The sequence below is a fragment of the Pagrus pagrus genome (genome assembly GCF_965226575.1).
Source record: "Pagrus pagrus genome assembly, chromosome: 12".
NCBI classification, from domain to species: Eukaryota; Metazoa; Chordata; class Actinopteri; order Spariformes; family Sparidae; genus Pagrus; species Pagrus pagrus.
This window is the reverse complement of record NC_140196.1, coordinates 1588059-1601970: the sequence shown is the minus strand read 5'-3', so window position 1 is coordinate 1601970 and position 13912 is coordinate 1588059. Positions and strand designations below refer to the sequence as shown.

General features: G+C 40.9%; 1 protein-coding gene across 1 annotated transcript; it reads left to right on the top strand.

Annotated features, from left to right (window-relative positions):
* Positions 1-9752: 9752 nt before the first annotated feature.
* On the top strand, positions 9753-10990 carry LOC311266544 (uncharacterized protein). Its single transcript, XM_084368960.1, has 3 exons — positions 9753-9977; positions 10094-10168; positions 10432-10990. Exons 1-3 carry the CDS (start codon positions 9770-9772, stop codon positions 10539-10541), a joined length of 393 nt encoding a protein of 130 aa, XP_084225086.1. The 5' UTR covers positions 9753-9769; the 3' UTR covers positions 10542-10990.
* The last annotated feature ends 2922 nt before the right edge of the window (positions 10991-13912 follow it).

Genomic DNA, 13912 nt, shown 5'->3' with positions numbered 1-13912 from the left:
GTGTCAGTGTGGATGTAAAACTCTACGCTGATGACACTGTTGTTTACACACATGAACAAAAAGCAGAGCGAGCTGCTTTGAAGCTACAGCTGCTATAAAATGATCACACAGCAGCTTCATCAGTCCATCTTCCAAGTTGGAGTCAGGCTGCAGAAACAGTCAGTAAACTGTCACCTTTACAGAATCAATCAAATAGTATCAACAGATCTGCTTTTATTTCAGCTTCTCAGCTCCCTGGTTTGTCGCCCAGGTGAATAAGACAGGTGAAAGCTGAGACAGTGAGTACTGAGCACTGAAATCAAACTGAAGTTACCGGAATTATTCTTTAACTGGAGTCCGTGGTTGTAACTGTCATTGTGTTGTTCATGTGAAAAAGTGCAGCTAACGGTGAGAAGGCCATCTGCTGCAGGAAGGAAGTGCTGGTTGGCTCTCAACAGTTTTTGATGAGTCCTAATAACCACTGAGAACAGATTCATATCTGCTGCTGTACACACTCATCGACTCCTCTCCCTCTCTGGTCTGGTTTGTCTTTTCTCTTGTTGTCTGGAAGCCTTTTTTCCACTGAGCCCTCCACCCACACAAAGTTGAACTGAGCCCAGAGACCAACAGTGACCCCCCACCTGGAGCTCACTTCCATAAATATAATCAAGTACTATCGCTATTGGTATTTTTTCTTCTCATTCATAATATAATAATAAACGGCAGCTGATTTGCTTAGTTTTATGTGAATATTTTCTGAGATGAAGCTCTAGTGAAAGTTCAGGCAGTGAAAGCAGGTCATTGCCTTGTTGGGACCCACAGATGAAGTTGTTCAAAATGGACTCTAAACTGAACTTGCCAGCTGCACTTCCAGCAGGCCCAAAGAACTCCTCACAGCAGTGACACGAGGTCCTGCTAGTATTCCAGCTCAGTTAGCACCAGCAGCTGCAATGCAAAGCTTGCCAGCTAACACCACAATCTGAAGAACACGAAGCAAGTTGCTATCCCTGCAAAGGAAAGGAGCGACCAGTTTCCTCTAACTACCTTCTTTCATCGGACATTGCACAGCAAGAACAGAAGTTTTCAGCACTGGGATTACAACCTTCTCCTGCCTGGCTCGTCAGCCAAAGAACCACCAGCACTTTTTCTTCAAAGACTGGTAACATTGAATTGGGCCTAGAGCACACAGCATAGCATATCAACTAACCATCTTCTCTTACCTGGCACAATCAGAAAAACGACAGTTCAGTACCTTTTTATGAGACTGATTTATTGAATTGGCTATCTTTTCCCTTCTGTAAGGGTGGTGCTCCTGAGGCAATCTACTGTAAAATTGGATCTTATTATTTATCATACTTAAAAGGAGCACAGGGAACAGTGTCTTGTGTGTATTCAAAATTGCACATGACAACAAAGGTGGTCCGCCATGGTTTGTTCAAGCCTTGCGTAGCTTTGAACACTCCGTCACGTTGTCTTCCAAGAGATCGCGTCAGCCATCTTGGCTCTCTCTCTTCAAGTCCATCCTTTTTTGGCTCTCTCTCTTTCTTTCTCTCTCTCTCCCTCTCTCTCTCTCTCTCTCTCTCTCTCTCTCTCCCTCCCTCTCTCTCTTTCACACACACACACACACACACACACACACACACACACACACAAAGCTTGCTTGTTTGTTGCTGGAGCTTGTCTTATTATTTTAGTTTCATAGTTGAGCTACTGTAGTTGAATGATAGATTTTTGTTGATTGACGTATTATTGATTTTTGATCAATTTGTTAACATTAATAAATTCTATTATATTGTACAGAGCAGTTTCTGTGATTATTTGATGCATGTTTTGTGGAAATTACTGTTCGTGTCAGAGCTCAGATTCATTTTCTTCACGGTTCCTTTAATTCTAAATATTTTACAAATATTTACATTTAAAGTGAAACCTTCTTTTAAGACTGTTTTTGGTTTGGTTATTGGTCCCTGATTCCAGGGTCGTGCCCTGTTTTAATGATTTGATTATTAAATTTGATTCATTTAATAAAATTATTATACCTGCCCTACCACCAAATCAAACAATGGTGCCCCGTGTGAGGTAATCGTAAAGAAATTGCTGCTGGTGCTGACATTAACATCACAGAGAAACACCACCACCCAGTGGTCAGTCACAGGAAGTGCAGGGACATCCATGTGATGCAGATGACGGTCACCATGACGACATGATCATGCTCCAACCTCTCATTTTACTGGCGACAAACCCACAGTGACATCTAGTGGATAAAAAACACACAGCAGTAAATGAGGAGTATTACTGGCAATATTGTTGTGACTACTTCTCAAAATACTTCAAATACTACTATTTCTACTGCAACTATATTATGAACTATGTTATTACTATATTATTCTGCTGCTGCCTGTTACAGTAGATGGTGTCATATTACTCTTACATGTACTATACTAACTATAACTATAGAAGTGTAACTAATCACAGCACTGTGTCACGTCACTTGAGACAGTACTGCAGTATTAGTTGAAGTACATCTCTGCTGGTGGGTACTGTGTGTATTTGTACTGCTTGCCTTGTAAGTTGGAGTTGAATTGCTCTTCTATAGTTTCTATTTTGATTTGTCTTCTTGTTTGACAGTTTTGACAGACAGAGACAAATGATGTGGTCCTGCTGATGGTTTCATCACATCAGAAAACACTTCTATGTGTCGTTTTAAAGCTCACTTACAAACCACACATTTTCTCTTTTCATTCAGATGACTTTTTGGCCCCGACCTCTGCCTGAATATCACCTGTTTCACATCCAAGGAGGCTTTTTACAGGCAGAGGCACAGCTGTGGTGGCTTCACCAGTGTCTCCCATTGTGGCTGAGCTCTACATGGAGGAAGTAGAGAGCAGAGCCATGAGCTCCTTCCAGGGAACAGCACCAGAACCACTGCTTCACATATGAGGAGCACAGCTGGACTTCAACTCTTCTGAAGCCTCCGCTGGCTTCATCTTTACAAACTAACCCTCTGAACTTTATCTGACGTTCTGCTGGAGATCCCAAAGTTTACAAAAACACCAAATGTGTCAGGCTGGATTTTGGGGAAATGTATGTAAAATGATGCAGCAGACATGTTGAAATGTTCCATTTGATGGAGTCTTGGCTTTGAATCTTTGACTCAGTGAAACATCATGTAGCTTTAATGAAGAGACTGAACAACAGGAGACACAATAAAGATGTGACACTGTGTGTGGAAAAGGTTTGATGTGTCATAGAAATGAAATGATTGAGTGAAATGACAGAAATGTAAGGGGACGTTTAAGGCTTCAAATCACAGTGGAGGAGTTCTGTGGATTTGTACTTTAGTCTTTTCATCACAGATGTTCAACAACAGATAACAGTCTGTGCTACTAAATTCATCACCAACCTGAATGTGTTTGTGCTCACATCAATGTTTGTTTCTGTTTCTATTACCCAGCAGCTTCAGCCGAGCCGTCGATCGTCAGCGGCGGCCTTATCTGTGCGCCGCAGGGGCTGATGGGAGCTCTGAGGACCTGTTAGAAACCACGTGGCCCTCGTCTGATCTGGCAGCTCGTCCTCGTTTGGCCTCAGCTGCGTCAGAGCGCCACTTCTCCCCAGGTTCACCAGAGGAAACACCACTGCACAACATGCTTCTCCTCCCAGCTGCTGCTCTGTGCTGTCTGTGTTCAGGTGAGTGTTTCCAGCCAATCAGGAGCCAACAAAGTCCACCTGGAACAAGCACTGTCACACTGACCTTCATCTATCTGTCTGCTTCTCTACAGCGCTGGTTGCCATGGCAGCACAGCTGATTCAGGACGATTTAACACTGACCAGGAGAGTTGATGGAGACGTCTCCTTCAGCTGTCGAACTGACCAGTGTGACAACAATAATTATTTATACTGGCTCGAGAAGAAAGACACAGAAACATTCAGATTGATTCTGGTTATTGACAAGAGCAATTGTAACATAGCTGAGAGGTTCGTTCATCCTCAGATCAATGATTTCTCAGCTGTGAATGAAACGAACGGCTGTGAGTTGAAGATCCAGAAAGTTAAACTCCTTCATTCAGCCACCTACTACTGCTCCTGTGAGAAGAAAGTTACCCACAGTGAGAAATGATCCGAGCAGCCTGAACAAAAACCAACAGATGAACAGACGTCAAACAGTGTTTGTGACAGGAAGAGAGCAGTAAACCACAGCCCAGGTTCACATATTTCACCTCCATCTCAGCCACAGTCACAAACACACTGAACTGAGGGATTTATTTCATATTATATTTATTTATATTCTGATCAGATATTCCAGCAGGTTTATTGTTGTTTCACACAGTGAGGAAAAAGGACACAAACACAAACACAATGATAAAATAAAGAGGAAAATAATTCAGTGACAAACTCAAACATAATCCAGATGAATCAGTAAAACAACAAACAGACTTCAGAATATTTCAATAAAATAATCTCAAACATAATCAAATGTTTACAGCCCAACGTCCTGCTGCTGAATAAAGTCCATCCGTCCCTCACAACACTAATGTCTCTGAATGAAAACACTTCCAGCAGCACTTGTTGTTTAACACCTTTCAGCAGATTTCACCACATCATTTCACTTTATTACATTTTAAAAGACAAATCTTGGACACATGTCAGCTCAGGACTTTGTCCTTCTAGCAGCGGCTTATTAGGACGCTCGTCTTGTTGGACACGTTTCCATCAGTTTCCTGTGGATGTTTCTGCTTCCCAGAGGATGAACCCTAACATTTATGGTGACCTCCTGACCTTTCCTCTAGCGCCACCATCAGGACAAAAGTGTCTCCAGACCGACACTTCAGCATCTGGAAAGTTAATGACTTGATTTTGAATCAACTGACTGAAAACTTTAAAGAATGAAACACTTTGTAACATTTAAAGCTGCACAAATCAAGATTTTATATGAACAGAGGCTGAAATGACTTTGTGTCATCAAGGGCCGACTGGTCATTGGGAGAACCAGGAGGTTTCCCAGTGGCTGTTACACACACTGATGCAGTCAACACACACAGACACAAAAAAAAACAAAAAAAAACAAAAAACATGCAAACAAACAAACACACAAAAACACAAACAAACAAACAAACACCGCTACAGGAGTGCGTTGCTGCCGCAGCAGCTCTGTTATTGGCTCAGGGGGTCTGTGCGTGTGCTTTGTGCTACTTGTTTAGCGGCTGAACGACGTCTGTCACTGCCGCTGCTGCTCGTCGTTCTGTGGCTCAGGGGCTGTGTGCTTTGTGTTCCTGAGTTATCAAGCTGCTGAAGAGCAGCTCAGAGGCTGTGGACAGTGAACGCAGCACATCGTCATCGCTAACCATACCAACCACCTCATGTCTCACTCACATAAGAGAACAGCTGACATTGGCTGTGTCTCAATTCAGGGGCTGCAGCCCACAAAGGGCGCATTTGAAGGCCAATTACGTCAGAACGCCGCGCAAAAGCTGTCCCAATTGGAAGGCTCCTTCAAATGCAGCCCACAAATGCAGCCTGGCCTTCCCTCTTTTCGGAGGACGCACCGCTACTATCATTCGCGGCCTCCCATATCCCAAGATCCTTTGCGCACCGCTGCTCAGTCCCGAAACAGAAGAGGAAGCAAGAGAAATGGCGACATCAAGTGGCGCAGACACGACATTCAAATTTAAGTAATGGGTTTATACTCGGTTTTTACTCATTTGAATATCCAATGCCAGATATGTTAAACTTCAAGGGACTATAAAACCTCCAGATGTTAACTTTCAGTTAAAATACGTGACGCTGGTAACGCTGTGGTAAATATAGTTGTTATTCACCAATGGGTTAATGTTTATTTTGTAATGTTGATAATTCAATTTAGATTTTGTCGTTAATTTTTGTACACACACAAATAAATGTACACGTTTGATAGATTTGAACCAAAATAGACTTTAAAGCATCTCTTCATTCATGATCGTGACGTAAGGGTAAGGGGCGGGAACATCTGGTGGCCAACCAGGAAATACTCCGACGGCTAGACGGTCTGATTTAACAACGGTGGTCGAGGCCTTCAAGGTCTCTCCGAAGGACCCGGCCTTCGTGGGCAGCAAAGGCTGCGTCCTTGAAAGCTGCAGCCCCTGAATTGAGACACAGCCAGTATCATCGTGAACGTGAACAACAAACATGGCTGTTGTTAGTACTCACCGCTGTCAAGCTAGCATGTTAGCATTGGGAACTTTGGCTGCACTTTCTCTGCCATTCTTGTGCCACTAGCTCGCTAACAGCTTTAGCAAACATCACCTCGCCCTGTGGAAGACTCCGGTCATACGCAGTGATGCAGAGTGCAAAGGTCAGAGTGGAGCAGACAGACAGGTACGTATGCAGACAGACAGGTAGCCTGTCCAATCATTTCATACGGGTCAAATAGAACCATTGGACGGGCTTATTAGAGGCCTGCAGCAGCCACAGATACTGGATTTATTTTCTGTTATTTGTCAGAGCGTTTGATTTATTGATTGCTGTCGGGATGTGAGAGGGGGTCCGCCCGCTATTCCGACAATTAGAGGACAATGTCTTAATAGCAGCATGTAACCGTGATGCAGCTCTAGAGGACCGGTGGGACTGGTGGGAACTCTGCAAGACCTGCACCAGCAGAAGGATCCCTTCTGGAGGTCAGACTGCAGGCTGCAGGTTGGAGGCTGGCAGTGAAGGCTGAAACTATCCTCAAGTCTAGCAGAAGGTATAGATCAGGACGGGAGTCTGGCAGCTGTGAAAGAGAGCAGCGGCTTGGACCGGCGACATGGCTGCAGAACTGGAGGCTGGAGACTGAGAGGCTGACAGGGAGCTGGTGGAGCTGTCAGAGTCAGGAAAATAAGAGGTTACAGAACCACAGCCACAGGAGACTGATTCAGCACAGGAACTGGAGACAGCTGCAGCTCAGCTCAGACAGGTTGCTGCAGAACAGGAACAGAGGACTGCTGCAAGGCAGAGCAGGAGGCCGGCAGCTGGAGGTCTGGACGGGTATCAGGAAAGACCGCTGGTCTAGTTCTGGAGCAAGTCTGCTGACCCGCCGACAAGGAAGCAGGAAGAGGTGATGACTGGGCCACCAACTGAGGACCAGGAACTGGTGGACCTGCTGGTGGAGCTAGATAAAAAGTCAGAACCAACAAAGTCAATGAATGAAGTTCATCCTCTGGGGACCAAGAATGTCTGTAGAAAATGTCATGTCAGTCCATCCATCCATCCTTTGGTCCAGGTCCAATCCATGTGGACTAAAGTAGTGGAGCGACAGACATTAGCATCCATAGAGCAACACTGCTAGTGTGTCTAAAAAGACAATAAAAGAAGAGACAGTCATGTTGATATGAACATTAGAGAAACACATCATGGAGCTGAAATATGATCCTGCTTCATCATTTGGACTCGTTCACCTCAGCCGACACGTTCAACAGCACACAGGTTTTTGTATTACGCTGTCTCGCTGTGGGAGGGAACAGGGTATCCATACGGCATCTTTGGCTCTGGAACTAAACTGTTTGTAACAGGTAAGAATAAAGCTTCATTTTCCTTCAGTTGTTTTATTGAACAAGTTCAAAATGTGTTTTTAATGAGTTTCTGCTGCTTCAGGCTTTACATGTTAGTTTGTTCATAATTAGTAGAGAATTCTTGCAGCCATGCAGCTATTGTTACATAAAAAGGTTCATAACTCCTGAAAAGATGTTTAAATCTCACTGCACAACTGAAGTTCTTCTTTATTTCTGCAGGAGATCAAACTGATTCATATAGAAAAAGTTTCATATTGACAATGTTACAAATATACAGTATTTGATCCTCTCAGTAATTCAGCACCATCTCTTGTTTTTATAAAACAACATCATATGATATTAAACATCATTTAATATATGTCAGGAAATGTATCTGAAAAACATGTAACTATTATGTTGTATAGGATAATTAATAAGTCTTTATTAAATGGTCAAACTGACCTCATGACAATTGTATTTTATATGATGGTACATATGTCTTTTAGTGTGAGATATATTTATACATGAAGGAAACACATACTGAATATGATATTACGATAAATGTAATATATACTAATTATACTAAAATATAGAAAACATATTTTAAAAAGATGTAGGTTTATATACAATGGCAAATGTAAAAATGAATTTTTTTGTTGATTGACTTTAAAACAGTTTATATAATATATCTGTAAATAATTTCACTGATAATTAAAACAGAAATAAATGAATAATGCTGAACTTAATTTCAGTTATTTTAAAGTAAATGTATTTGCAGTGTGTGATATAATATAGTGATTTCCATAGGGCAGATTAAAATATATTGATGTATGTTATGTTATTGTAGGAGCCACACATTGTTTTGCTGAGGATAATTTGGGTTTCGATTTGTTTGGTCTGGTTGCCACGGTGATATGTGGTGTTTGGGTCACATGGGCACCGTAGTAGGTTACAATAGGAGCTGAATCACCTGCACTGGGGAAGGAGAGAGGCGAGTTAGGTAGCCGTAATTTTTGTTGACCGCCTTTGTTCAAGTTTGATCGTTTTGATAAACCTTTTCCATCTGATATGCGCGTATAATCTGAAAGCCGCTGTAGTAGCTCTTTTGTCATTAAATACACTGAAACTCACCTGGACTCAGCGTGCTTCTCTGTATCGGCAGCAGCGTGTCATACAAATATACAGGACTTATTCTCTACCTCTCAGGCGACTTTAAGGGATTGGAAAGCCGCAACAGTTATGTTATGTTAATTTAAATTGAATTTAATCATACGTGAAGTTCCTGTCAAAGATTAATACAGTCTTACCTTTCTTCATTTTATATTACAAAGCAGTCGTTATTCATATCTGACATATCTGAACATATCATTGTAATTGTGTATGAATCTAAAAATATTGAGAAAAAAGGTTCAGAAATTATTGAAGTACTGATTTGTTTTTCTTTAGCGGCTGGACTAAAGTACACGCTGGTAAATCTGTAACATGTTACACATGTTGTAATATAAAAATGTATTTCATGGTAAGATAAATGTATATTTTATCATATTATATGTTAACATAATATTTAATAAGCTATTTAATTTACATGAACATATAGATGAATTTTCCTGCAGGGACAAACACATTTTTACCTTCTTCTATATTTTTACCTTCTTTTATTATATATATTCTTTTATATATTATTGTGTAATAAGTGTTAATATTAATGAAAAACATATGAAATAATAGATTCATTTTTTAAAATAGGTTATGGTGGTAAATATATATGATATGTGGTGGATATTGTAAACATTAAAATGGCAGCAGGTACTAAACTTGAGGGTAAAATATGTCCTTTATTATAATATGTCTTTTATCATGATACACATGAAGATTTTCCGTTGTATGAACATATGATGTTATATTATTATTAGTAACAGTCATAATAATGATGAATGTGCGCATTGAAAGAAAGAAGTGCTGAACACATCGTGTTGTTTGTCCCCATATAACATATGATGACATGACATGATGAGTGTGTTTGATGTGCAGGTGAATCCAGTCGATGTGTTGGACTTTGTGCTGTATTGATGAGTAGTTTAGTGATCAGAGTCCATGTAGTTTCCAGGATCACACTGAATGCAGTGCAGTGCTGTAAGCTGCTGTTGACTGTGTCAATGTGTGTCTGTGCTGCTTGTTGCTGCTGTCAAACTTCAGATGAGCAGGTAGTGAAGCCCGTGGTGAGCGTGTACCCAGCAGTATCCAGAGCCCACCTGGAGGGGAACAGCTCCCTGCTGTGTGTGGCCTCAGCCATGTTTCCTCCTCTGGTCCGGTTCTCCTGGAACAAACGAAAGGAGAATGAGGAGAAGTGGCTCCCTGCTGAGGGAGAGCAGCTGGAGCTCAGAGAGTCGGGACGCACCGCCGCCATCTTGCTGGTTGACGGGGACGCTCTCTACACGTATAAATACCGCTGCTCCGTCCAGCACGAGGGGGGCACAGTGGAGGCCCAAACAGAACAAGGTAATGAAGGCTTGGTGACTGTGTTCAGCAGTGATTCAGCTTCATGTGGAGACGCTGTCAAAGAGAGCAGAGGAGCAGAGGACTGACATTTCTTTTGGCCTCCTCTTCTGTTTCAGAGGTTCCAGCTCCAGCAGCCTCCTGTCCTCCAGAGAGAGAGCCAGCAGACCTGCCAGCTCTGCAGCAAGCCGACTGTAAGATCTTGATAAAGCAGAAAGTCAAATCCTGTTCAAGGCCCCTAAAAAGCTTGTTGGGGCCCTGACTTGTTGTATTTAATAAGGGCCTTTGAGCTTTCATTCAAATTGTAGCTGACCCCTGTCTTCATGTAAGATGGTTGTCCTGGACAAGTCCAAGTTCTACTGATGAAAATGTGATGATATTCTGATGAAGTTAATATTCTGTCTGTCTGTCTGTCTGTCTGTCTGTCTGTCCGTCTGTGTGTCTGTGTGTCTGTCAGTGTCCTTCCAGTCTCAGTGCAGGGTGAAGCTGCTCTGTGTGCTCTACACAGTGCTGATAGTGAAGAGTCTGGTGTACTGCTGTGGACTCTCTCTGCTGATGATCCTCTGAAACAAGGGACCGTCCACCAACTGCACACATGCTGACTGACTGTTTTCTGCTCGCCTTTTCTCACCATCAGATCTCATCAGTTCATCTCATTGATCACTTTGATCAGCAGTCACAAATGTCAATTTTCATGTTTTGTGGTTGGTTGTAAAATGTGTCTTTTTATGCACAGGTTAGATACAGTCATCCTACATATATAAATACATATATACACATATATCTGCAGTGACTGAGTATAAATTCTGTGGTATAGTGTTATTTTCATCCTCTAGTTTATTTCCTCTTTGAATTGTGACTTGTATAATAATAGAAGATGAAGCTGAATCATTAGCTGTCTGCTAGATATTTGATTGTTTTAGTATTTTTCTCTCCTTGTCTTTCTTTTTAATACATTATGCAGAGTGTGGCAGCTTTGTTAAATTCTCTCAGTGTAACATTCTCAATAAAGTGAAAAATCACAGTGTGTTTTAGAAACTGCCTTGTTTTTATGGATTTCAGTTTGGCTTCAGAGCAACAGTCAGAAACAGAATCAACTTCATGGGCCATGTATGTTGACACCTACAAGTAATAGTAAAGTAAAAGCAACAAGAACAAATGAACAGGAAGATGTGAATATAAGCATACAGCTAAACAAGGACAACAAAGCTAAAGAAAGAGAAGCAAACAGAAACATATAGCTATTATATACAAGTCAGTAGGTGAGGCTGTGCCACCAGGTTCAGTGCTGAGCCCCTTTTATAATTGTGTCAGTGTGGATGTAAAGCTCTACGCTGATGACACTGTTGTTTACACACATGAACAAACAGCAGAGCGAGCTGCTTTGAAGCTACAGCTGCTATAAAATGATCACACAGCAGCTTCATCAGTCCATTTTCAAGTTGGGGTCAGGCTGCAGAAACAGTCAGTAAACTGTCACCTTTACAGAATCAATGAAACAGTATCAACAGATCTGCTTTTATTTCAGCTTCTCAGCTCCCAGGTTTGTCTCCCAGGTGAATAAGACAGGTGAAAGCTGAGTGAGTATTGAGCGCTGAAATCAAACTGAAGTCCCTGGAATTATTCTTTAACTGGAGTCCGTGGTTGTAACTGTCATTGTGTTGTTCATGTGAACAAGTGCAGCTAACGGTGAGAAGGCTGCAGAGCAGAAACCCACACAGCGCGTCTGCTGCAGGAAGGAAGTGCTGGTTGGCTCTCAACAGTTTTTGATGAGTCCTAATAACCACTGAGAACAGATTCACATCTGCTGCTGTACACACTCATCAACTCCTCTCCCTCTCTGGTCTGGTTTGTCTTTTCTCTTGTTGTCTGGACGCCTTTTTTCCACTGAGCCCTCCACCCACACAAAGTTGAACTGAGCCCAGAGACCATAAAATTAAAACCAGTACAATTATTTATTCATTTTTATTTCTGTATTCTTTCTAATTTGCATTTTACGAGACAAAACATAAATAAACGAGAGATAAATAGAATTGTAAAACAAAAGGGAAAGTAAATAAATAGGAGGATTTATACAAAGGTAAACAAACACAGATGCAAATTAAAACAGAATTATCTATTTATGTCACATTTTATAAAATGATAGTTGCTTACCGTTATTTTAAGAGCATTCACTATATATTTACTCACATATTTAGCCTTTTATTTACTAATTTATTCATTTATTTGACAGTTTCAGAAGAGAAGTGTACTTCAAGTTCATTTTATTACGTCAACACTAATGTCATAGTACGAGCAGTATCATTGTATGTGTACTACTTGTGTGATGTTCCAGTTTTGTTATTATGTGATTTCCTGTTTTACTTTGAAATATTGCCGTCGTGTGTCGTGTGTTGCTTCTCAGTTCCCCTATTGTGTGATTTCCCGCCTTTTTCTGTGTTCACCTGCGTCTTGTTTGTTAATCAGCCCTTGTGTGTCTATAGTGTGTGTGCTCCCTGATGTTTTGATGTTCGTCCTGTGTTACTCACCTGAGGTTCACCTGAGAACCTGTTCTCGTGTCGTCCAGGTTCTTCCTGTGGTCCGTTTGGTTTGTTGCTCCTTGTGTTTTTCCTGATTTGTACTTTGCTTTTGGTTTCATGTCTTTTTGGACTTCAGCTTTCGTTAATTAAAGCTCACTTTGTGTTCGTTGTCCTGCCTCTCGTGTGTTTCTGGCCCTTTTAACCTAAACTTAACAACTTCAGAAGTCTACGCTTGGGACTAAGTTAGGCCACTTTTAAGTTTATAAAAGTCTACCTCTAAGATCACAACTCTGTTTTATTTTGTACTTCAACTATACCGTGAACTACACTATAAGTGAACTTATAGGCACTAGTTATATACTTCTAGCTCACTTTTTGGTTCATGAAAGTATACTACAGGTGTCGGAGTACTTTAGTATTCAAGTAGTTTACATTCAACTTTGTTTAAAGTATTTCTGGGGGCTCTTTTGCCTTTTGTAGTGATTGTGACAGGAAAGAGGTTAGAGGTTCGAACCCGGCCAGAAATTTATTTTCTACTACAACTATATTGTGAACTAACATACTGTGTGTTTGTTTTCTAGCCCAGTATGTAGCTTATGAAACTACACTCAAAAGTATACCATCATTAAACTATAACTTTAATCTTTAAGTGCTTATAGTTTAATATTTATATATTGTTTATTGTATTTGTTCTGCTGGAAATAAACCTTTAACTGTATTTTAAGTTAACTCATATTCTCTAGTGGACAACACTAAAAAAACACATTTCCTTAAACATATCTTGAGCAAAAGATTAAGTGCAAGTATACAAATACACTTAAACTTTATTAGTATATATAAAGTATATTTAATGTTAAAGTATATCTTAAGTATATTAAATACAAACTGAGGGCATACTGTCTTCTTTTAGTTTCAAAGAAGTAAACTTATAGCACATTTTTAGTATTTCCATCTCGGCTCTGCTGACACGTTAATGAGCACACGTTGTTGCTGCTGTCACACTGCTGCCCTCTAGTGGCTGTGATGACACATTGCATCATCACAACTTATATTACTGCCACTGCAACTCATACTCATAAAACTAATGTGCTGCTGTTACTGTTGGAGCAAATCATTCACACTGATTCACACACGAGGCTGCTTCTGCCACAGTGAACAAAACTCTGTCTCAGAGGACAGACATGATGTTTCATTGAGGACAGAAACACAATGAAACATCAGATTTGTTCTCTGAGAGTGACAGAGTTTTGTTCACTGTTGATTTCTGCCTCTTCTGTGCACACGGCAATTATTATGAAGCTTTGGAGAAGTGGTCTGCTATTTTTTCATACGCTTCTACTGCTACCTCTGGCTGCTCCTGTGCTAATACTAATAATACTTCTACTTACAGGCTGTATTGTGATTATAAAGACTACTACA

Excerpts from the sequence above, each read along its gene's own strand:
- LOC311266544 (XM_084368960.1), top strand. The coding sequence starts at position 9,770 with ATGTTTCCTCCTCTGGTCCGGTTCTCCTGGAACAAACGAAAGGAGAAT. Across the intron at positions 9,978-10,093 it reads GGAGGCCCAAACAGAACAAG|AGGTTCCAGCTCCAGCAGCC; the intron begins GTAATGAAGGCT and ends CTTCTGTTTCAG. Across the intron at positions 10,169-10,431 it reads AGCTCTGCAGCAAGCCGACT|TGTCCTTCCAGTCTCAGTGC; the intron begins GTAAGATCTTGA and ends TGTGTCTGTCAG.